This window comes from Asterias rubens, chromosome 1 (assembly GCF_902459465.1).
Source record: "Asterias rubens chromosome 1, eAstRub1.3, whole genome shotgun sequence".
In the NCBI taxonomy this organism is placed as follows: domain Eukaryota; kingdom Metazoa; phylum Echinodermata; class Asteroidea; order Forcipulatida; family Asteriidae; genus Asterias; species Asterias rubens.
The window spans coordinates 1462926-1486066 of NC_047062.1; the positions used below are offsets into that span (position 1 = coordinate 1462926).

General features: G+C 39.4%; 1 protein-coding gene across 1 annotated transcript in view; it reads left to right on the plus strand.

Moving 5' to 3' along the window:
* LOC117300783 (cilia- and flagella-associated protein 61-like) overlaps positions 1–22251 on the plus strand; it is a 29661-nt gene extending 7410 nt beyond the window's left edge. Inside the window, exons 7-27 of the mRNA XM_033784582.1 lie at positions 308–455; positions 1368–1460; positions 2094–2216; positions 3231–3294; positions 3837–3897; positions 4623–4798; positions 5411–5519; positions 6383–6580; positions 7439–7723; positions 9301–9429; positions 9727–9854; positions 11123–11308; positions 12540–12799; positions 13144–13338; positions 14699–14845; positions 15937–16066; positions 16481–16721; positions 18568–18675; positions 19415–19609; positions 21274–21333; positions 21928–22251. Of these exons, the coding sequence (XP_033640473.1) occupies positions 308–455; positions 1368–1460; positions 2094–2216; positions 3231–3294; positions 3837–3897; positions 4623–4798; positions 5411–5519; positions 6383–6580; positions 7439–7723; positions 9301–9429; positions 9727–9854; positions 11123–11308; positions 12540–12799; positions 13144–13338; positions 14699–14845; positions 15937–16066; positions 16481–16721; positions 18568–18675; positions 19415–19609; positions 21274–21333; positions 21928–22068 (3177 nt within the window). The 3' untranslated portion in view covers positions 22069–22251. The remainder of the gene's footprint in view (positions 1–307; positions 456–1367; positions 1461–2093; positions 2217–3230; positions 3295–3836; positions 3898–4622; positions 4799–5410; positions 5520–6382; positions 6581–7438; positions 7724–9300; positions 9430–9726; positions 9855–11122; positions 11309–12539; positions 12800–13143; positions 13339–14698; positions 14846–15936; positions 16067–16480; positions 16722–18567; positions 18676–19414; positions 19610–21273; positions 21334–21927) is intronic.
* Positions 22252–23141: the final 890 nt, after the last annotated feature.

Sequence of the window (23141 nt, forward strand, 5' to 3'; positions counted from 1 at the left end):
AGGTCATTTTGGTTGGTAAGAAGTTTGCAACATCTAATTCTAGTTTCTCATACTTATTTTTTATTTACAAAAGACTTTTTTTCTTCCACTGCTTGTTTAAATCTAGGGTTGACATTTTAATATACCATCAGATACAGTGGAATGCGTTAAGCCTCGTCAGCCATGTTTGTCATCTTAGCCGACTGAAACAGGATAAATATGAAACCTGTAAATTATTTATGTAATTGTGAAGCAAAAAACTTTGCCCTCATGTGCTCAAACATTCGATTCAATTGATGTTGTTTGATTATTGTGTTGATTTGACCAGACGGAGGGCAATGCAGTTGGATTCATGAGTATTTCTAGAAGTATTAATCTGGATCTACTGAGTAGGTGCTTTGAGTTGGGTCCATTCCATGGTCTGCGCAAACCACATCCTGAAGATGTCCTCGTGCCTCCTACACCACCCCCTACAGGTTGGTATTTGATGTGACTGGGGTTTGTTTTTTTGCGGTCAAAAACTAGTTACTGCTTTGGTTGAATCATTTCCATTGGTTGGTCACTGGCCATTGACCGAAACAGTTATTGGTTCTGACTGGGGAAACGCACCCCTACCTGTTGCCCACTAATTGACTACATATGTTTTACAACCAATTAGATCACTGTCATACCATGTATATACTTACTTGCCAGGTAAATTATGTTCTTTTGAGAACTTGCTTGCTATATATTCTACTGCTGCGGAGTAGATTTTTCGTAATTCAGGCCACTTCTCTACTCCCGTAGAATAGATTTTTCTAGAGTTTGGGAGACTTCTTAGTGCTTAAAAAAAACAGTCCTGCTTATTAATTAGTACCTGGGCAGAAGGGAAGGAAATTGGCTGGGGCCTTGGTTCATCATGGGCTCAACCATGGGTTAGATTTCTTCTTTTACTGTTGCCAAGTGGCTCAAAGAGACTTCTCCTTATTAACTTCGGTGCTGCAGAGTGAGTTCTAAATTGGTCTTAATTAAGGAAAAAAAAAAAAAAATTAAACAAAAATCCAAAAGCAATCTACTCCGCGACAGTAGAATATAATATAGCAAGACAAGTTCTCCAAAGAATAAGCAAGTAGATGTAGTGTTACTGCAAACCAAATATTAAACATTGATAAGATCACATTGCTAACGTCTGTAAAAAATAAATAAAAACATTCAATGCAAAAATGTTTAGCTTTAAAAAAAGAAAAAAAAAAAAATAAATAAATAAATAAATCATCAAGTAATAACCTCAATAGAAACAAACTGGGTAAATATTTACTTATTTTAGGTGGAACAAAGGAAAATTGACTGAAGCAGGGTTTGATGTGTCAGTGCTCTACCAACTAAGCTATCTTGTCCTTTTTTTGTAGCTGAACAACCAGTCACAGCTGATGATCATGAAGGTAGTCAACATGGACCAGACAAACCGATGTCCAGATCCAGCTCAATCTCCAGCAAGAAGGGTGAGTGTCAGTTCAATAGAGGTGTGTCATAACACTATTAATCAATCCAGTTCTTTGTCTCTAAGACCCTGACTTGAATGTCAAGGTCGAGTCGTCAAGTACACTGGGCGTCTAGTTCGGGGACCAATTTCATAGAGCAGTAGAGGAAGTAGTTAAACACAACAAATGTATGGTTACCGTAATGTTTACCAACTAAAATACCATGCCTTATGTACAACATGTGAGTGGTATCATCTTGCTCTCTTTTGCGTAGCAGAAAATGGTTAAGGGATATTTTCTGCTATCTGATGATCGAAAACACAGTTATTTGCTGACGGTATTGCTAAACAATGTTCAGCTTTTTCAAAGCAACTGATAATCAGCAGCTGGCGAAATTTCGTTGGTAAACTGGCCAGAAGTGGCTGTTTCACATCTGAGGTGGTTGTGGATGTGATCAGTGGTTCTGCAGAGAGAGGGGAAAAAACATTAATATAAAAAAAAACGATTTTAAGTTGCTCATATAGTTGTTGAATATTAATTAACATTCTTTCGTTAAAGAATTTGCGGAAAAAATCCTTTTAGACTTGTGGTTCTTGTCGAGAGAGAAGCTTAGTAACTTTATAATCGTTTTTTTTTTCTTCTTTTTTTGGTTAGGTGACGGCACCATACCAACTCCGGCCACTACAGTAAGACCAGGAAGCGGTAGTAAAACCACACCCGCTGGTACCCTACCATCAACATTGAGTACGCCTGCACAACCTAAGCCTGGAACCAGTGGTAAGCATCGCCCCACTCCATGGGAATATAATTCAAACCAACATTTATTTCCACATATCACCATCAAGAAAGAAAAAGTACAGTCAACAAAAATAAATCTGATGGCACGTTCCAAGAAGCTGGGCTTTTGCCAAGGAACAGCCCCCCAAAACACAACAAGCGCAGCTTTACAATAGAGAATTAATCATGTGGTTTATTGCCCAAAGAAATAGTGTGACACAAAACATTTCGGCTGTCAGACTTAAAGACTCTGGACACTATTTGTAATTGTCAAAGACCAGTCTTCTCACTTGGTGGTTCTCAACATATGCATAAAGTAACAAACCTGGGTGAAAATTTAAACTCAATCGGTCGTTGAAGTTGCGAGATAATAATGAAAGAAAAAACACCCTTGTCACACGAAGCTGTGTGCTTTCAGATGCTTGATTTCAAGACCTCACTTTCTAAATCTGAGGTTTTGAAATCAAATTCGTGGAAATTTACTTCTTTCTCGAAAACTACGTTACTTCAGAGGGAGCCGTTTCTCACAATGTTGTATACTATCAACAGCTCCACATTACTTGTTACCAAGTAAGATTTTATGCTGATAATTTTTTTTGAGTAATTACCAATAGTGTCCACTGCCTTTAAAAGACACCTAAAGGTAGTGCAGTGCTTCTGATATGCGTAGGGGCTGCGTTCCGGGGTTGAAGGTCACAATCTTGCAGATTATTAACTGTGAATGAAGATCTGTGAATTCCTAAATCTTACAGCACAAGGCCGGACATGAAAAATAATAACTGTCCAAACGTCAATTTTCAATTCGCCAAAGAGTCATTGCTCTATTTATTCATCCAGCTCTTTCTTACGATTACTACATTCAATTATATTTACAACCATGACCATAGATTGCAAGTACTTTTCTAAAAAGTGTGTACTCTAAAAAGTGAAGTCTTCGTCAATACTCTGTTTGTAACCTTCTGTTCACCACCTGTGTCCCAAAAACCATTGCACTCTTATGGTTTACTTTCACAGCCAGTGGAGTCGAGTCAACAGATGTCAAGATTCAATCCAAGCTAAGTGATGTGCACATGGCAAGGTAAGCTTCAAATACTGGCAAGAGATACTCTCATAATGCTATTGCAGGTTGGTATTTAAAAAACAAAACATGCGACTCCTATAAATAAGCCAATATATCTCACACTTTTCAGTCTTCTGATGATTACTAGAGCATGTTAGTTGAAACGTTGAGCTCAATCCGTGGCAGTGAAGTTAATAACGAGAGGTCCCCTCAATCCACTAAGCGAAAGCAGTAGTCGATGTCCTACCTTCTGCCCAGGAAGCAGTTAATAAGAAGGACAGTTCTGATCAGAACTGAGAAGTCTCCCAAATTCCAAAGATCTACGTTGCGGGAGTAGAGATTTAAGTCTCCTGAATTCAAAAAAAATCTACTCCGCGGTAGTAGAATTTATAGCGATACAAGTTTACGAAAGTACATAATCTACCCTGTAGTAGATACAAACATGGTGTTATCACAAACCAAATATACATTAATTGTGCCTCACCACGCAATGCCTCACACATTTGTCAAATCCCACTAACACGCTTCTATACATTATCTTGTGTATTTTTCTACACCAGTGTTGCCTCCTTGATGAGTGAACATGAAGATGCAGAATCGGTCAGGTCAACCGGGTCAAAGGTAACTAGAGTCTAATTTTAGTCACCATTCTCTATGAATATCTGCACTAGCCATTTAAGCAACAGATCTTTATTAACCTGATGTATGCATGTGCTGAAGCAACATTTCTGGTAATGGTCTTAGTACTTGAATTGAACTCAACGTTTCGACTAGCTTGCTCTAGTCATCGTCAGACAGTTTTCTGACGAAGCCTAGAGCAAGCTAGTCAAAACGTTGAGATCAATTCAAGAACTGACTCCGCGGTAGTGCAGTTAATTACGATTCTATAAGCTAAAGTAGTAAGTCCCAGCCAATTTTCTATACCTTCCGCCCGGGTAGTAGTTAAAAAGCAGGACAGTTCTTATCAGAACTGAGAAGTCTCCTGAACATCCGAAAAATCTACTCCGCGGTAGTAGAATAAAGAAAGACGGTTCTCTAAGAACAAATTCTACCTGGCAAGTAGATGGTTTTACCGCAAACCAAATATATATTGATACCTCACCATGCAATGCCACAAAGTTAATGGTTATCAACAAGGTGGACGCTTGTATTGGTGTGTGGCAATGAGCCCGTAACATTTGAGACAAGCATCCACCTACCAACAAGTGATACTAGACATCTCTAAGGCTGTCTTCAATTGACCCCGAAAGGCAAGATTAGAAACATAAAATAAAAATGTTCATCTCCACCAACGAAAGTTATCAGGAAAAATCGTCTCAACATAAATCCGTTTCTCCTTTCTTCAGAAGAGTGAGTCACTAGTCTCGGCACAAGGGGACACCGATGTCACCCCAGCTGTACCAGAACCAAGCCCTATCCCAGAACCCGCTCTCCCCACCCCAAGGTTTGATCCGGTGTATCACGGAGAGTCCAACGGCTTCACCATTCAGCTTTTCTGCATTGATGAAAAATATGAAATGAGGTAAAATTTTGGTACTTTAGGACAAAATCTATCAGAAAAATGTTGTGTCGAACTTGGCCTTTGCTGGAGGATACAGCATGAATGTTTGATATGAGATAAAGTCGGACATATTTTTTTGCAGGGTGTATAAGACTAAACCACAGCGGATGCCATTTCCATCATTACGGTGAGGAAATGATGGCTGACATTCGTTTTCTACCGCACCATAGTCCTGGTTTGATTGGCAGCATAATGCGCCACAACACCATAGTCCCACATACCTTGCAGGAAAATACTGGTTTTTCAGCCTCCAGGTTTCTCAGCCTCCAGGTTTGTAGTTCCTCAAATATTAAACCTAGCACCAGTTGTGTGTAACCAGAGATTTTCATCACATGCTATAACCACTAGTTATCTTTAGTGTATTCTATACAATAATAATAATAATAGTGACTTCTTATATAACGTGCATGTCCGTCACTCAGTGACGCTCCTGGCGCTGATACAGTATTTCCTGCAAGATTTGGGACATTTGAATTATGAGACCTGATCATTTATAGCACCATGTAATAATTAGCAAGGTGCTGTGGCGCAATTTGCTGCCGATCATGATAAAATAAATGTTTTTATCCACAGATCTCTGGACTTTCTACCCATGGCATTTTCTCTGTTTCCTGATAAGGAGTTTTGTATACTCACCATGCCCCACATGGTACCAGAGTTCCCTCTCCTACAGAGCTTTGTGGTAAGCAGAAAACAGAAAACCCCTTGGCCCAATTTCATAGGGCTGCTTCTAAGCACTGACTATTGCTTAATAATTTTCTGCTCAGCAAAATTGAGCATGATACCAGTCACAGATATGGTACATGAGAAATGTTATTTTGGTAGGTCACCGGATTCTGGTAAGCATATTTTTGTTGTGCTTAGCTACTATTTGTGCTTAAGCAGCTCTATGAAATTGTGCACTGTTGTATTTGATTGCGCTATTGCTTAATGATCTTAATTGCCAAGTGAAATATATGCGTGAAATATCAGGAACTGTGATGTTTGTCTCACATACAGACATACTGCAGCGGTGGCACCGCAAACTTACACATTTTGTACAAAATCCATCTTCTTCTTTTTAAGTTTTCAGTTGTTTACATGTTTATACTTTAAATCCTTCAAGAGCTTTACTTTTTGAATTACAATAATTATGCATTGCAACCTTTTCATGAAAGTGACAAACAAAATTTTCCTCAAACAGTCTCCATTTGTTGTTGTAATGAGCTGCGACAAAAATACAAATACCCTCCTATCTACAGAAGACGATCAGAGCATACTGATCGAAACGTGCATACTGATCGAAACGTCAAGTTAAAAACAACGGTCCTTTTAGAACCACCCCAACTCATTAGAGATAGTCATTACACGGTGTTACCGCAAACCTTTCCATATCGTTTTTACCACCATGAAAAGTTTCAAATCCTACAAAATATCATGCCTGAGGCTTATAGTTTTTACAAATTATTTTTTTTACAAACATTTGAAATTGCATTTTTCTGTTTTCTTCAAACATAACATACTGTATCTGTTTATTATTCCTTTTTTATGTTTTCTAACCAACAGAGAGTCACCCCTAAGTGCCCCAGCATCCTTGCTCAAGAGCTGTATGTATTCAACCGATGCGGCCTTCTTCAATCCTTCGAGGTTCGGCCGGCCTGTACCACCGACGAGCAAGGGGTGCAGGACTTGATACAACATGTAGACAACAAGGAAGGACTGATGACTGATCTTAGACAGTTTAACAAGGCTAGGAGAGATCCGGTAAGAATAGACCTTTTGCACATGATGTCATATCAGTAGGGTGCTGCTCGTACAAATCAGTGCGTTTTGATTGTCGTCATTGTGTACCTCTACGATGGCGACTGGATGACATCAATGCATAGGGTATATAGAATGTATTGATGTGAAATATTGAAGACTTGTATCAAATAATAGTCCATAGAGAGCTCAGTTGGTTGAGCACTCGGAGTTAATCTGGAGGTCGTTGGTCCAAATTCCGCTCCAGTCAATTTTCCTTTCTTCAACCCTAAATCTTGGGTCTTTAACGCTGTCCTCTGGTTGATTTGTTTGCTCTCTGATGGCACACCCTGCATTAAGCAGAACATAATTAACGCTCAGGCCAATAACAGAAACCCGAATTGTGATCAATGGAACACAACTTTACTCATGGTCGGGTTTGGTGTAGTGGATTTTTTCTCGCCTACTACCTCCACGACCCTGCAGTGGATTAATCCTAACTGGAGTTAGGACGAGTAACCCTTCCTACTTAAGATGGGTTCATCGGTCCTACATATTTGGCTACGGATCTGAACCCGTCTTAAGTCCTAAGATTAATCCTAAGTTCGGAAGAGTTTGGTGAAATTGACGGCTGGTTCTTTTTACAATAACCACAGTACTTTATAGAGTAATGTTTCTTAAAATGCTTTATACTATCAAACACTGCTGGAAGGCTTCTTAGCAAAGGTTTTTATTGCCATTAATTTTAAGGGTGGTTACCAAATGTATGCCTTCAATTTTATAGAAAATTGGCAATATAGAAAAGTTCTAAAAATCTCATCAAGGTTGGCATCCCCTTTGTTATAGTTTGTTTTCATTGATTATTTCCCTCCCCAATTCAAGGATGGTACACCAATCCAAGCCTTTGTCGCTACCTGTCTGAACCAAGTGGTGGGCGTGGCCATAACACGTCAGGAGGAGGATATTGAGTACATCCGCTCCCACTACAACATCGAAGATTTCATCTACTTCAATCACCACCGCCGAGATGAGCATGGTCACCTTCACCATCTGGCCCTCAATCCCATATTTCAGCATCAGACTAAACACTTGATGAAAGAGGTACTACGCCAGGCCCACTTTACGTGTCTCTACTACCCTGTGTACCCGCCCTATGCGTCAGAGGAGGTAAGGGGACTGTAGGTAGTATTTAAAGACACCGGACACTATTGGTAATTGTCAAAGTTTAGTCTTTCCACTTTGTGTATCACAACATATACATGTACATAAAATAACAAACCTGTGAACATTTGAGCTCAATTGGTCGTCGAAGTTGCAAGATAAAAAAATGGAAGAAAAAACACCCTTGTCACACAAAGTTATGTGCTTTCTTGATTTCGAGACCTCAAAAACTAATTCTGAGGTCTCGAAAACAAATTTGTGGAAAATTACTTCTTTCTCAAAAACTATGATACTTCAGAGGGAGCCGTTTCTCACAATGTTTTTTACTATCACCCTCTCCCCATTTTATTGCTAATAATTATTTTGAGTAACTACCAATAGTGTCCACTGCCTCTAATAGGCATGATATTCTTTCTACTTTATCCTGTTTTCTAATTTTGTGACAAAATTGTTATTGATAAGGCCTGAATAGTGTATAAAGGTTACACCATCTGTACGTGTATAAAGGTTACACCATCTGTACGTGTATAAAGGTTACACCATCTGTACGTGTATAAAGGTTACACCATCTGTACGTGTATAAAGGTTACACCATCTGTACGTGTATAAAGGTTACACCATCTGTACGTGTATAAAGGTTACACCATCTGTACGTGTATAAAGGTTACACCATCTGTACGTGTATAAAGGTTACACCATCTGTACGTGTATAAAGGTTACACCATCTGTACGTGTATAAAGGTTACACCATCTGTACGTGTATAAAGGTTACACCATCTGTACGTGTATAAAGGTTACACCATCTGTACGTGAAGGTCAGCCCTTGTACTCAATCAAATATTTCTTCTTTTTTCCAAAGGGTCAAATGTCATGCATGTTTTAAAGAAAAAGCACAGGACAAAGTTCATAAGCCTTTTTGAGGTATGGCGGACGTGATACGCGCGCGTCACACGCCGCGACTGATGCCACGCTCACCATGTTGGTGGTAATTAGGTTTACGTGTAAACACCGCGTCGCCTAAAATGCGCACTTCACTGAATAACATACGTTCTATTTCTATGGTCAATACGCACAAATTTACCACAACTTTACAGTGTTGTAGCATTGTGTCCGCCATACCTCATAAAGGCTTATTTAACGTACTTTTAAACGTCATAATATCATGTGGTTAATGCATCTGCACAATACAGACATGTACAGAGTAAATATTTGCATCAAGGATAAAGAAAATAAATTTGTGTTTTTTTTGCTCTCACACCGATGTGTATTAAGCACAGTACTTGGTAATTTCCCAAGTTCTGTGAACAAAAAACCACAGGCAATACACTCGAGTGGGACTCGAACCCATGAACTTTGCATTGCTTGAGCAGATGTCTCACCAGCATACCACCAAGCTAGCCGAGAGGCTAGAGGCAGTTCAAACCCTTAGTAGCAGGTACCTCAACGATTACATAGGTGTAATTTTTTGCTGCGGGGATAAAGAATATAATTTCCTCGGTACTTTCCATGTAATGATAAACGCCCTGGTTTTGGCATGTTAATTCCAAATCAATACAACAATATCTACATCTTCTTTTTGAAAGGTGCGGAAGAAGCATTCCTTGGTTACCAGCTTAAACTACATGGTGCCAGTGAGAGGGAGAAGGCAGATTATTTACCCGGTGGATCAGCTTAAGGGCAATGCTCCGTCTGAGAGAATCCTCAAAGAAAAGGTAAACTTTTAAGTCTTATTATTTGTGTGTGTGATGTAAGTGTCTGTTTGTTTGTTTCATTTGCAAACAGATTTGTTGTTGTGTTTGTTAGGAATGTTCAGGTAGATATTTTTTCATTTCATTTACACAATTATTTTTATTGCTGCCCTACAGTTACGTCAGCCAATTGGCTGCTGGCAAAAAAATTTGGGGCGCTCTTAAGTTGTTCCGGTCGTAATAAATTGTCCACTGTGGGCAAGTCTAGAAAAATTTAGAAAAATTACAATATATTTTGTGTGTGGTTTTGTTTTTCGACAGGAGAAGTATGCGTTGAGTCACATGAACCGGAAGTTGACCCTTGAACCCAAGGTCACAATCAATGCACGTGTGGTTGTTGTTGGTGCTTCAGATATAGGAATGGCTTTTCTAGAAACTTTGGCATTCTGGTGAGTTGTTTGAGGAAACTTTCACAGAAAGATGAACCACATAAAACTATAATGTGTATAAAAAGGCTGTCATGAAGTCTATAATTTTCAATTTCATAGAGTAATACCAGAATAAAGTTGACAGCCATAAATTATACCAATTCACATGTACCATAGTGACCAGTATCCTCCTCACTTTTTCTTAGTAGGAAACTGATAACGGAAAGGTATCTGTTTGGTAAGCACTCTATAAAATTAATATTGCTCTTCTCGTTTTTAAATGCTTTAACAAAACTACACCTCATTATATTACCACTCTAGCTACTGTCACATTACACTCCTCCACAATTTCTTCGGTCCACACTTGACATCACTCGCTTGAATGTTCCCCGAGCAAACAAAGTTCTTAGGTCAGAAGGCTTTCAGTGTGGCTGGGCCCATGATTTAGAACAATCTCCCAACTGCCATTAGGGAATCTAATACTCTACTATCAGCTTTTCGTAATAAAAGACTCACCTTTTTCCAAGTTAATTTCTTTCTAGTGCGCTATGATCTTGATGGAATATAGCGCCTTATAAATTTGAATTGTTATGTTATGTTATGTTAAAATCAATGGTAATAAATACCTTAGGTTAGAAACCTACAACAGCTTTTGATAGAAAAAGCATTTTGAGAAACATTTCACCTAAAAGTAATTTGGTTATTATAAAGGGAAGGTACACGTTTGGTTATTGTCAAAGACCAGTCTTCTCACTTGGTGTATCCCAACATAACCATAAAATAACAAGCCTGTGAAAATTTAACCTAAATTGGTCATCGAAGTTGCGAGAAAAATATGAGAGAAAAAACACCCTTGTTGGACGAATTTGTGTGCTTTCAGATATTATTTTAGTGAGAATTTACCTCTTTCTCAAAATCTATGCGACTTCAGAGGGAGCCGCTTCTCACAATGTTTTATACTATCAACAGCTCTCCAATGCTCGCTACCAAGTCAGTTTTTAAGTCATGTTTTGAGTAATTACCAAACGTGTACCTTCCCTTCAAGAAGGTTCTTATGCCCCTAAATTTGAATTGAGAATGTTATATTCCTAGTAGGGATTATTCTCCTTGCGTGCACATATTCGCTCCAGATTTGTTGCGATATCTAAAACAATCAATGAATCCAAAAAACCAAAGGTATACTTTGCCTTTAAACAATGAAGCAGCAACATGAAATTGGGTTCTAACTAATCAAGTATACTTTGACATGAGGTATACAAAATTATAATATTTATGTTTGTTTTTGACAGCCCCCATCTACGGTTCAACAACCTGGTGCTGATTGCACCAAACGGTCTTCCTGGTGAACTGGCCCCCGATGCAGTCCGAGCCAAATTCCTCTCTATGAGCCACTGCTATACACAGGATCAACTGTCTCAGGTGTCCCTCCGTTCATGGGTCAATGTTGTCCAGGCAAAGATGGTGGCCATCAACAGGTATAGCACATTGCACTTAAATAAGGGAATCAATGTGTGGTGAAGAGGTTTTCAACTAGTGGTTTAATCCCAACGAGGCCTGGTTCTTGATAATTTTACCAAGACGAAGTCGAGGTAAATTATAAAGAACCAGGCCTCGGCGGGTCTAAACCACTAGTTGAAAACCGATTCAACACACTTTGATCCCCATTCATAAATACCTTTTCGGTCCAAAACATAAATGCAAAAATTATAATTGTTAAATGATTTCTTTCAACACAACACCCCTCCAGCTATGAAACGGTAAAGCCCTCCGCCGCCCTCGGGTAAACAACTCCTTATAAGGGAATGTTGTGTGCGTCGCGCGTATCGTGTGATGTGGCACAACTGTTTCAGCTGTTGCTCTCGACCAATAGGAATGAAGAAACTGTCTTAAAAGAGCAGGTGCAAGGTCGCGTGTCACGCCCATGAATTAACACTTTTTACCGGTCATAAACAAAGGTTTATACACACTCACGTGACGCGCTCTCCACCAATAGGACTAGCGAAACTGTCTGAGGTGTTATGAATGATTTATATTATTTCAGAAGGGGAAAATAAGTGTGTGGTTTTACAACATATTAACCGGCCAGGTAAGAAATCGGCCAGGACAACTACTTTCGTCTAAATGCGAAGTTAATAACGAGAAGTCCCCTCGAACCACCTGATCGAGGGAACTTCTCGTTATTAACTTCACTGTCTTGGAGTTTGTTCTTAATTTGTCTCATTTGGATTAGACTGTCTAGTCTACTGACGATGACTATACAGCACAGTAGAAACATATACATGTACATGATGTCACTGCAAACTGAAGATACATGAGAAACCACTGAATAAAAGTGCTTATTACATCTCAGTGTAAGGATAAAACCAACAAACTTACTAACATAAACATTTGTATCACTAGTGCAATTACTATAATTAAATTGTTGCGGTCCCTGCTGCTAAACACATGGTTCGGACTGGTCTCTTGTCACCAGTCACACTCGGTGGTCTAGTGGTGAGGACGTCCGCTCTATGTGAAGAAGTTGTGGGTATGAAACTCTCCTTAGCCGTATGCCTGTTGATTTGTTGTCATGCAGGACTTTCCTGCAGGACATTTGGAAAGCACCAACTGTACAGTGCTTATCACATATTGGTGTAAGAGGACAACCAAAAATGTTATTGTTTACAATTATAGTCTGAAGAATCCACTTTACTCTTTAAAAAACAGAGGCAGCAAGTATGTGAAAGTTGCAGGAGGAGCCCGGGTACCCTACGATCACCTGATCTTATGTACAGGTCAGCAGTACCAGACTAGCTGCCCTACGGGGGCAGAGGTTTCAACCAAGCTGGTGACCAACGCCTCCCTCCCTCAGAGTCCCAACTCTTACTACAAGGGTCGGGTACCCAAGAACGTCTTCACGGTGAATGATGAGTACGATGCTTGCCGGGTAGTCAAGTGGATCAACAAATACTTTCTGAACAGCGAGGGTACGTTTTATATCTAGTGTTCATCCTCTTAACAAATCTTTTTCACCGTTTGGTTGGAATAAACAGTGTCATGTAATAACAATAAGTACTGCTTGATTACAGAACGTCGCCATATTGAACTCACAAAGTGCGTATCCAAGTGTTCCAATTGGTCACAAGCGATCGCAGTCTTTTGTGCGAGTGGGACTGCAGCCCTGGTCTTTGACAATTACCAATGTTGGCCGCGTGCTTCAGCAACACTACTGGTTTTTGTCAGAGTCAACATTTTTAATAGTGCAATTATTCAGATATTAGTAACTCGGTAGAAAAAAATCCTCATGAATCTTTTCCCCCACTTGTTACAGGTAAGGCAATCATTTACGGGAGTTCCCTGGACGCCTACAGCGCTGTTCAGTCATTGCTTGATATCGGTCTGCCGGGCTCACGGATCTGCTTCATCAAACCTCCTCTCAAGTACAGCGTGACATGTTTCAATAACGCCAAGGTGGAAGAGATGGTGCATGAAGCCATTGCGGCTGAGGGTGTACAGATGTTTGAAGGTAAGCAATCATGAACAGTCAAGGGGAGGTGTCTATGAGCAAGTTAGGGTAGCTACTAGACTTGACTACACCAACTAGACTTTCAGAAATCATAGAGCACAGGGAGATTGCATATATCGAACTATGAACTAAGCACTTGGGTATGGTTGATACAGTAAATTCGAGAGCTACTTCACAGTTTCTGGTCGCTCACCCAAACTGATAGTCAAAGTTGTGTCTTTCGTGTTTCCAATTCTTGTGGTTAAACAGGCCACTTCTGTTTACCACCCCCCCCCCCACTTTTGTCTCAATATTCATTATTTAGCCATTGCTATTTCTGAGAAAATTAGTTGTTCCAAACCAATAGTTTGGGACCAAAATGACCATTTAATTGCAATAAATAGTTACTAGCAGAGTCTTTCTCCTTGGGTTTTTTCTGTGTGCTTTCTGTCTCTCTACCTCTCTGTTTATTCTGTTTATGCGTTTCCACTTCACTGCTTTTGTTACTGTTGTTTACCTGTTTATGTGTGTTGTGTGTGTTGTCATTAATTTTTTTTAGACTTTCAGAAAGACTATGCTAGGGTTGAAAAGTCAGGTCATTAACAATAATAATAATAATAATAATAATAATAATAATAATAATAATAATAATAATAATAATAATAATAATAATAATAATAATAATAATAATAATAATAATAATAATAATAATAATAATAATAATAATAATAAGACTTGTAATGCGCACGTATCCACCCTGCTGGGTGGTAAGCAGTTTCCAACAGCTAATTCTATTTTCCCAGTTTAAAAAACACTTAGCAAGATGCAGGCCAGATGCTTCATGGGGGCAACGTAGACAATCCTTGCCCCATGTCAGTGCCTTGGTTGCTCTTCCACTTGCCCAATCTTATGAAGTTCCCTGGCCAAGTCTTGTTACTTTTGGATCTTTTCCATCTCCTTCGAAGCTACCCTTTTATCTCCCGGCACAACTATGTCAATGAGATTACATATCTTCTTTGCCTTCTAAGACTCCAACATCCTGACGCCTATGTTTTATTACATATTTAGCCTAAATGTTTAAGTCCCAAAGAGTCTTGACCTGTTCGGTCTCTGCAACTTTCTCCGGAACCTGGTTCTACTATTTTGCAGTCACTTGGACACCAAATTTCTTACACAAATCCCAGTGAATCACCCTCCTTATATCTCCCGCGGCACAGCTGTGTCAATGAGACGACACATCTTCTTTGTCTCGTCTAAGACTACAACATCCGGACGCCTATGTTCTATAACATGATCAGTCTGAATGTTAAAGTCCCAGAGGATCTTGACCTGGTCGGTCTCTACAATTTCTATTATTATTATTATTATCTTGGTTGTTTAGGTTATTATCTTGCCCAGTGGAATGATGGTAAGGGAGGGGAGGAGTTGTACTGCGCCTCATTCACCTGCGACACTAAACCTCTCAAACTGGAGTGCTCTGCTTTCTTCTGTTTCAACAACAAGGCGGTTGATTACGACACATTCAAAGGTAAAACTTTATGGGTGTCAGAATTTCTTAATATAATTACCTCAAAGATATATATGAATTATCAATGTGTTGATGGGGGGGGGGGGTGAAGAAGGTAAGGTTAAATTTTTCTACAACAACAAAACCAAAGGAAAACAAATTTCAAATTCAAAGTTTGGGTTGGGTTTGTGGGTTGTATGCCCCCCATTGAGTTGAGAAAGTTAGAGGAATGGTCTAAAAGCAGTTCTATGAACAGGGATAGTAATAAGGTAGCACCATTTTGAGTATTAATGGTTCTCAAATGAACCGCTGGTTGACAACTCAACATTCGGATCAGTATTGTGTTGCTAGATACTGCCTTGGAGATCAACTGGTTGTTAGGCTTAAAGACACTGGACACTATTGGTATTTGTCAAAGAGCAGTCTTCTCACTTGGTGTATCTAAATTTATGCATAAAATCAATCAATCAATCAATCAATGAACATTTATTTTTCATATAACAACAACAATTTAAGCATACACTAGAAAACAAATATCGATGAATATAATAATGAAGGATGGATGCAATGTATAGAATTTGAAGATAATAACTACAGAAATTAACGAAATAGTCAACATGCAGGGAAAAAGTTTAAGCATAATGCTTTTGTAAATTTCCCTGAGACAGACAAGGACTTGGATGACAAGGACTTGGACGACAAGGATAAAAAAAAAAGCAAAAGCAAAATAACAAACCTGTGAAAATTTCACCTCAATCGGTCATCAAAGTTGCGAGATAATAATGAAAGAAAAAACACCTTTGTCACACAAAGTTGTGTGCTTTCAGATGCTTGATTTTGAGACCTCAAATTCTAAATCTGAGGTCTCGAAATTAAATTTGTAAAAAAATTACTTCTCTCAAAAACTACGTTACTTCAGAGGGATCTGTTTCCCACAATGTTTTATACTATCTATCAACCTCTCCCTATTACTCATAACCAAGTAAGGTTTTATGCTAATAATTATTTCGAGTAATTACCAATAGTGTCCACTGCCTTTAAACTGATTGAATCGTAACTGGCGTTCGCAACTGTTTATATCATATCTTTGTGTTTTCTCTCTGTCTACACAGCAATAAATGACAGCTGTTTAGTGTTTGATGGCAAGTTGGTCATCGATGCCAACTTCCACACCAACGATCTGGCCATCAGAGGGGCAGGACCACTCACAAAGTTCCAGCGTAAATACCACGCTGACCAATGGTGAGTAGTGTTACCTGATACAGCTGATTAAGTCAGTTTGTAACAACTCTTGTTATTGGTTAAGAGCTTGTCACGTGATGTGCATTATTTCAATGGTCAATTTAATTGGTGAGCTCAGGTGGTAGAGCGTCGGTATGTTATTCCGGAGGTCGTTGGTTCACAGCCAGCTTGAGTAAAAAAAAATTTGTTCAAATCCAAACTATTTAAAAATTTAACCACTCAGTATCCCTTGTTGTTTATTTCTTTAAACACCATTTGTGATCATCAAAGGAAATACTATCTTTCTGTGGATAAACCCAACTGCACAATTACTGTCATGGTTTTTTGTTTTCTCTGGAAAACTAGAGCACTTATGATGGAAAAAATGGTTTGAAGCTATGCACTCTTCTAAAAACCAGTTGAATTATTCTGTAGGTCCCATGCAAACTTCAACTCCAAGGAAGTAGGCAGTGCCCTTGCGTCCACCATGTTGAGACTCTTCGATCCCACCCTGGAGACAGACACCAGTCCACCCATCGAGCCCGTTCCTCTGATCCCAATCTACTTGGAGGCTAAAGTCAAAGGTGCAGACCTGCCAGGTGGTTTGCGATACCTTCATTTTGGCAAGCCAAGTTTGGACACGCCACTAGAGGCTGACATGGCGCAGCTTGATTATGTAAGTAAATAAGTCCGGTTGTCAACCTTCGGTGGTCGGATGGGCGTCGTGGTATCTTTCCATGCCTTCCACCTCCATGACCATGGTTAAAATCCAGCCGGGGGCACTATGTTGATTTGGATTTAAGTCTCTTTCTGATTGCAAGGGTTTTTCTCTTGAATAATTATGTGGGGTTTTCCTCCCACATCTAAACTAAAACGTCCTTTCGTTGTCTTCTCTCCATGGGAATCTTGGCAAGTACAGTGATTAAGTCCACTTTTCTGATAATACCTGGCTTCACAACCAGAATTAATAACAAGAAGAATTAGTATATATTTCGGTTTTTACCCAGATTTAGTTAAAAAGCAGGACAGTTCTTTTCAAAAATGCGAAGTCTCCCGAAATCCGAAAATCTACTCTGTGGTAGTAGAATATGTAGCAAAACAGTTCTCAAAACAAAACAAAAATCTACCTGGAAAGTAGATACACACATAGTAAAACTTGTAACTAATAAATTATCAATTAGAATTTTGGGGTTGAACAGAGAAGTGACTAGATTGGGATTCGAACCAACGACCCCCATATTAACAAACCTGCACTCTACCAACTGAGCTTTCTAGCCCTATGTTGGTGGTGACCGTATTTTGTCAATATCTTTGTTCTGGGTGCCAGTCAGAATCCATACAAACGTTAACTGCCGTATAGCCAGGGATCACACCCAAATTACGATATAACCTTGGAAGCAGCAGCCAGGGGATCACCTTAAGGGGATGCGACTTTTTGTTTCAGATATCAATACAAACCACAAAGGAAACTGACTGTGTACATTTTTAAATGATTTGTGGGATTGAACGAAGAACCAAAGATAATGACAAAATAGGGACACAGCCAACAGAGAGCTAGATAGCTCAGTTGGTAGAGCGCCGGCACGTTAATCTTGAGGTCGCTGGTTCAAATCCCACTCTAGTCAATTCTTTGTTCAGCCAGTCGGTTTCACACAGTCGGTTTCCTTTGTGGTTGATATTGATATAATAAATTATCAATGATCTAAAAACCTCAGAAAGCAGGGAATGAACCGAAGAGTATGGTAACAAAAGGGTGTGGTGGGGGCTTGGTTTACTACAGGAGATAGGGAACACAAACAAAACATTTTGTTGCATAAGAGTACTGATACGTCTTTGTATGAGCCGTACAAAGCAGAGAGGTGTCCTAGACCATGGAGGAAGGAAGAGTAGGAGCTCGAACGACCCGCAAAACCGCAGAGTAACAAAAGAATACCCTGACAATGCCCCTGTCTGACCAGTGGAAAAAGATAGGAGACCTCCAGCTGGACGGCTGATTAACGAGCAGGATTAGATTTCTTTGTGCAGAAGGTGTGGTACTGCCAGACTGCGCTCTTGCCTGCGTGTAAAGTTGAACCATTGGAGACAAGAATTGTGAATATACACGTTTTCATTTACCGTTTGTGGTGTTTCACGGAAACATCATGGCATATTTTTACATTTTTTGTGACTTTCCGCTCAATAGCACTGGTTCAAAATTTGGGTATTAGCACACGAGGGTGGTTGGTATTCAATTGATTTTTTCGATCTGGTGGGCACAAGTGTGCAAAATTTTTATCAGGTCTCAAACAAGTTTTTTTTTTCTGTATTATATCCATACGACATGCGACACCATAGTTGAGTGGAGAACCAAGTGCGCACGCGCAAACTCACATACACCAGGTCGCCCATTGTTTGTATAAGGTATGTAGGTATGTTAAACGACCGCGGTACCACAGGTTCGACTTTTGAAGTCCCTTCGTTCGAGCTCCTTCTCTTCCTTCCTCCATGCCTAGACTAACTTTGCTGTGTTTCTTTTACCAAAGGGGAGAGTGTTGTTAACAGGCGACAAGGAAGGCTCATCACAAGACTACTTCAGGCTTCATATCAACCAGTACAGCAATATTCAGACTGTCACCTGCCTGTCTCGAAAGGTACACCTACTACTTTAAGAATTTCGACTGAAAACCTTTCTTAAAGAAACTTCAACCAAAGGGGGGGGGGGTTTGTGAGGAATTGAATGTTGTTGTGCTTCATTATTCATCATCAGTACTTTTACAGCGGCTACTCACAGCATTTTATAGAGGGTGTATAATGGCCGATTTGGTGTTTCTGATCAGCAGAGCATGGGTTTGAATCCTGGGGTGGATTTCACAAAGAGTAAAGAATAGTCTTATCTCGAGTTAAGACGAGTTACTCGTCCTTACTTAGGACTAGCCATACGTGTTTTTATATCTCCTAGGATAAGTCATAAGTTAGGACTAGTCCTAACTCTTTGTGAAGTCGACCCCTGGTCTCGCCAGTTGTGTCCTTAAGCGAGACACTTGACCGTTATTGCCTTATCCTACGGATGGGATGTAAAGCCAAAGGTGTATGTATTGTGTAAGTCAAGTGAAATAACCCAGCTATACTTATTGCTAAGAGAATGGGTTTGCCTCTGTGTTTCTAGCAGTAGCTACTGAAAGTGACGCAGCACCTTGAAAACCCTTACAAGGTGTAAAGAAGTCTCATAGTTCTAAAATTCAAAACCTGTCTTAAAAAGTTTCTGTTTATTCAAGTGCCCAGTGTACCATATTTTGGTAGATACAAATGCTATACAAGACTTATAGATTAATATTAGTATTAATAGTCTGAAGGGAAATTTGTTGATGATAAGTTCTCCGTTTTGAATAGAGTGTGGACACCAGCAATCTACTATGCCTCTACAACCTCCATGAGCGATTCCTCAACAACCTGGTGTCTCGATTTGACGAAGGATTGATAACAGACCTTTACAGCTTCTTCCGTGAGACCTGGTCCCTGGCCGTCTTCCATGATCGCTTCTTGGACTTCAGACAAGAGATCAGGGAGCTTCTTGTCCAAAGACCGGTAAGACCTAACAGTTTTCCTCTCTTAACCCTTTCAATACCAACTCGACCGCGCAGTGCAAGCGCTTCCTTACCATTGTCGAGAAAACTCGACCGTGCGTTGTGTAGTCGCTCCGTCCCAATGTTGAGAAAACTCGACAGAAAAAAGCCTTGCCTTTGAGAGATTGTATTTATTTTGTTTGGCGCCCTCTGTTGTTAGGTTTTATATAGACGGGTTGCTTGTTTACCAAGCATTGCAATGGTATGTATTGTATAGGGGGTCGCCATTATGATTTTCCGAGAAAAGTACGTTTGAAGATTACACGCTTCCGTTTTTTTTGGACAAAAATCACCATCATGTCTCCTCATTACACGAAGGTTTTGGCTTATATGTTTGCCTATAGTGACTCTATAAAAAGACTTGGGAAGTTCTGAGAGAGAATCTAGTGAACATTTGGCAGCCAATCGTGGTATTTCTTAGCCAGACATGCAGTCAGATGATGACAAAACCGGACTATATAACAACGGTAGCTAACTGGACCGAGCACGTCACCCGTTCAACGCCGTGGGCTTGGGCGTGCATGGCGGGCGGGCCCCGACCGACTCGTGCTGGTCTAAGTGACCGTGGTAGCTGAACACTTTCAAAACAGATTTTCAGCAAAATAGGTTCCGATTTTGGTACAAATGGAAATAGAAGCTTATAATAAAAACGATTATATTTTCTGAGTAGTTTTTACAAACTTTTCTTGAGGAAAATTAGGTTGAAAATCTTGTCGTTTTTCTTGAGACAGAAATCCTGAATAAAAATAGAAGTAATTCGTTTTAGCCAGAAATCTTGCAAACAAAATTAAGATAATAATATACAAATTTGACATCGTAGGAAAGGTTATTTCATATGCTACAAATTGCATGCACAAAGTTTTTCCAAAAAATAATGTCTTCCCACAGAAATTCAAGATTGAAAACAGTACACACTGCAAATTGCGTTATATTTTTTTTAGTGTAAAAAAATACGGTACACAGCATTGTGACCTTTGCCAACAATGCGGTATCCGGTTCGGCGCTTGCAATAAACAATGTGGTATTGAAAGGGTTAAAGGTTGTGGACACTATTGGTAATTACTCAAATTAATTATTGGCATAAAACCTTACTTGGTGGCGAGTAATGGGGAGAGGTTGATAGTATGAAATATTGTGAGAAACGGCTCCCTCTGAAGTGACATAGTTTTCGAGAAAGAAGTAATTTTCCACGAATTTGATTTCGAGACTTCAGATTTAGAATTTGAGGTCTCGAAATTAACCATCTAAAAGCGCACAACTTTGTGTGACAATGGTGTTTTTTCATGATTATCTCGCAACTTCAATGACCAATTGAGCTCAAATTTTCATAGGTATGTTATTTTATGCATATGATGAGATACACCAAGTGAGAAGACTGGTCTTTGACAATTACCAATAGTGTCCAGTGTATTTAAGAGCAATTCAGGAAAATCAATGTTTCAAAGTTGTTGCATTTTTTGGGCTTGGGGTGTCACAAATATTGAGCATAAGTTATTATTTTTCTTTATAGTACATAACTCTTTTGATGAGTTGAGTTGACTTCAAGTTTGTCTTATATTAACATAAAATCAATACTAAATAAAAAACTAACATTCACTTGATTTTTACCTGATTGTTTTGTTTCAGGCTGTTAACGTTGCTGCCCTTGAGGAGAAGGTCAGACAACTGATTGATCAAGACCTGCAGGTTGGTGTTGTTGTCAAAAGAAGATGTTCTTAAATTACACTTCAAATGCTTGATCAAGCTTGATCACAACTTTGCACCAAGTTGCGTGTTGCGGCCGAGAAGTTAAGAGCACCTAGACTCAAGGTCTGGTGTTTCTGATCTGCAGAGTATGGGTTTGAGTCCTGTGATGGTCGTGGCACTTGTGTCCTTGAGCAAGATACTTAACCATAATTGCTGTGTCCTTCGGATTGACCATTACGCCGTTGGTCACATTTACTATGATTGGTAGCGCTTGTAAAATAACCCAGAAAACATTTTCCAACAACCTGAGCTGAATTATTATCCACCAAAAGCTTTTTTCTCGTGCTTTTAATAGTTTGTTTTGTCAATGAAACAATTTTTTCCACTGATATCTAGAGATTTCAAGGCCTAAATTGTTTGCTGTCCTGTTTCTGAAGTTCTATTTGCCCATTTGTTCTACTTCCACTTCAATTTATTTTCCACTTTATCAAACATCCATAGTTAATGGTAGAACAATACAAGCAAAAAAAGAGTAGTGAAAATAGATGAAACTGGTTTATTTTAACCCAATCTTTTTCACGCTATCCTCAACAGCTGGAGAAGAAAGAGCGCAAGTACCTTGAGGAGGAATTTGAGACAAGCGGCAACAAGAGATCCCTTGAGACAAGACTTCTCAGCTTCTTGAGCTACAACTATTATCACCTGCCGATGTACGCTAAGCCAGGCATGGTCTGACTTCACTAAATCCTTACTGCAATTGTGCCTTTATAACACAACAAAGAGAAGGTTGTCCAATTTCCTGTTATAAATTTACAGTTTCTTGAGTTTTTTCTCTGATTTATTTTCCCTTCAGTGATAAGTTGTATTAATTTTGGTTTTACCCATACACAGATGTGTGTTAGCACTGTATACTCAGTACTTTCCCCTTACACAGATGTGTGTAAGCACTGTATACTCAGTACTTTCCCCTTACACAGATGTGTGTAAGCACTGTATACTCAGTACTTTCCCCTTACACAGATGTGTGTTAGCACTGTATACTCAGTACTTTCCCCTTACACAGATGTGTGTAAGCACTGTATACTCAGTACTTTCCCCTTACACCGATGTGTGTTAGCACTGTATACTCAGTACTTTCCCCTTACACCGATGTGTGTTAGCACTGTATACTCAGTACTTTCCCCTTACACCGATGTGTGTTAGCACTGTATACTCAGTACTTTCCCCTTACACCGATGTGTGTTAGCACTGTATACTCAGTACTTTCCCAAGCTCTATGAGTAAAACTCACAGGCATATTACTCGAGTGGGATTCATACATAATCATACATGTGTCAACAATCTAGGCCCAATTTCATAGAGCTGTTTAAGCACAGTAAGTTTCAAAGCACAACAATATGCTTACCAGAATGAGGTTACCAGCCAAAATGCCATGACTTGTACCATTTTTGACTGGTCCTGTTGAAGTGATTTGTACTTTGTAGAAAATGTTTAAGCAGTAATATTTCCTTCTTAGTTACTGTAGCTCCATCTAATTGGGCCCTAATCTTGATAGAGTAAGCGGTGTGGGTTTAGAACAAGGTGCCACCTACAAATTGATTGTTGTATATCTAAACGAGAGAGCTTTATAGTGGGGGAGGGGGAATTGTTAGCAAGTTTTCTTGTTTAAATGAGTAGGATTTGAAACTTTGCATGGTGGAAGTAAGATATAGAAAAGTTTGCGGTAACACCATGTAATAACAATCTCTAAATGAGTTGGGGTGGTTCTGAAAAGAACCGTTGGATTAACTCGACGTTTCGATCAGTAT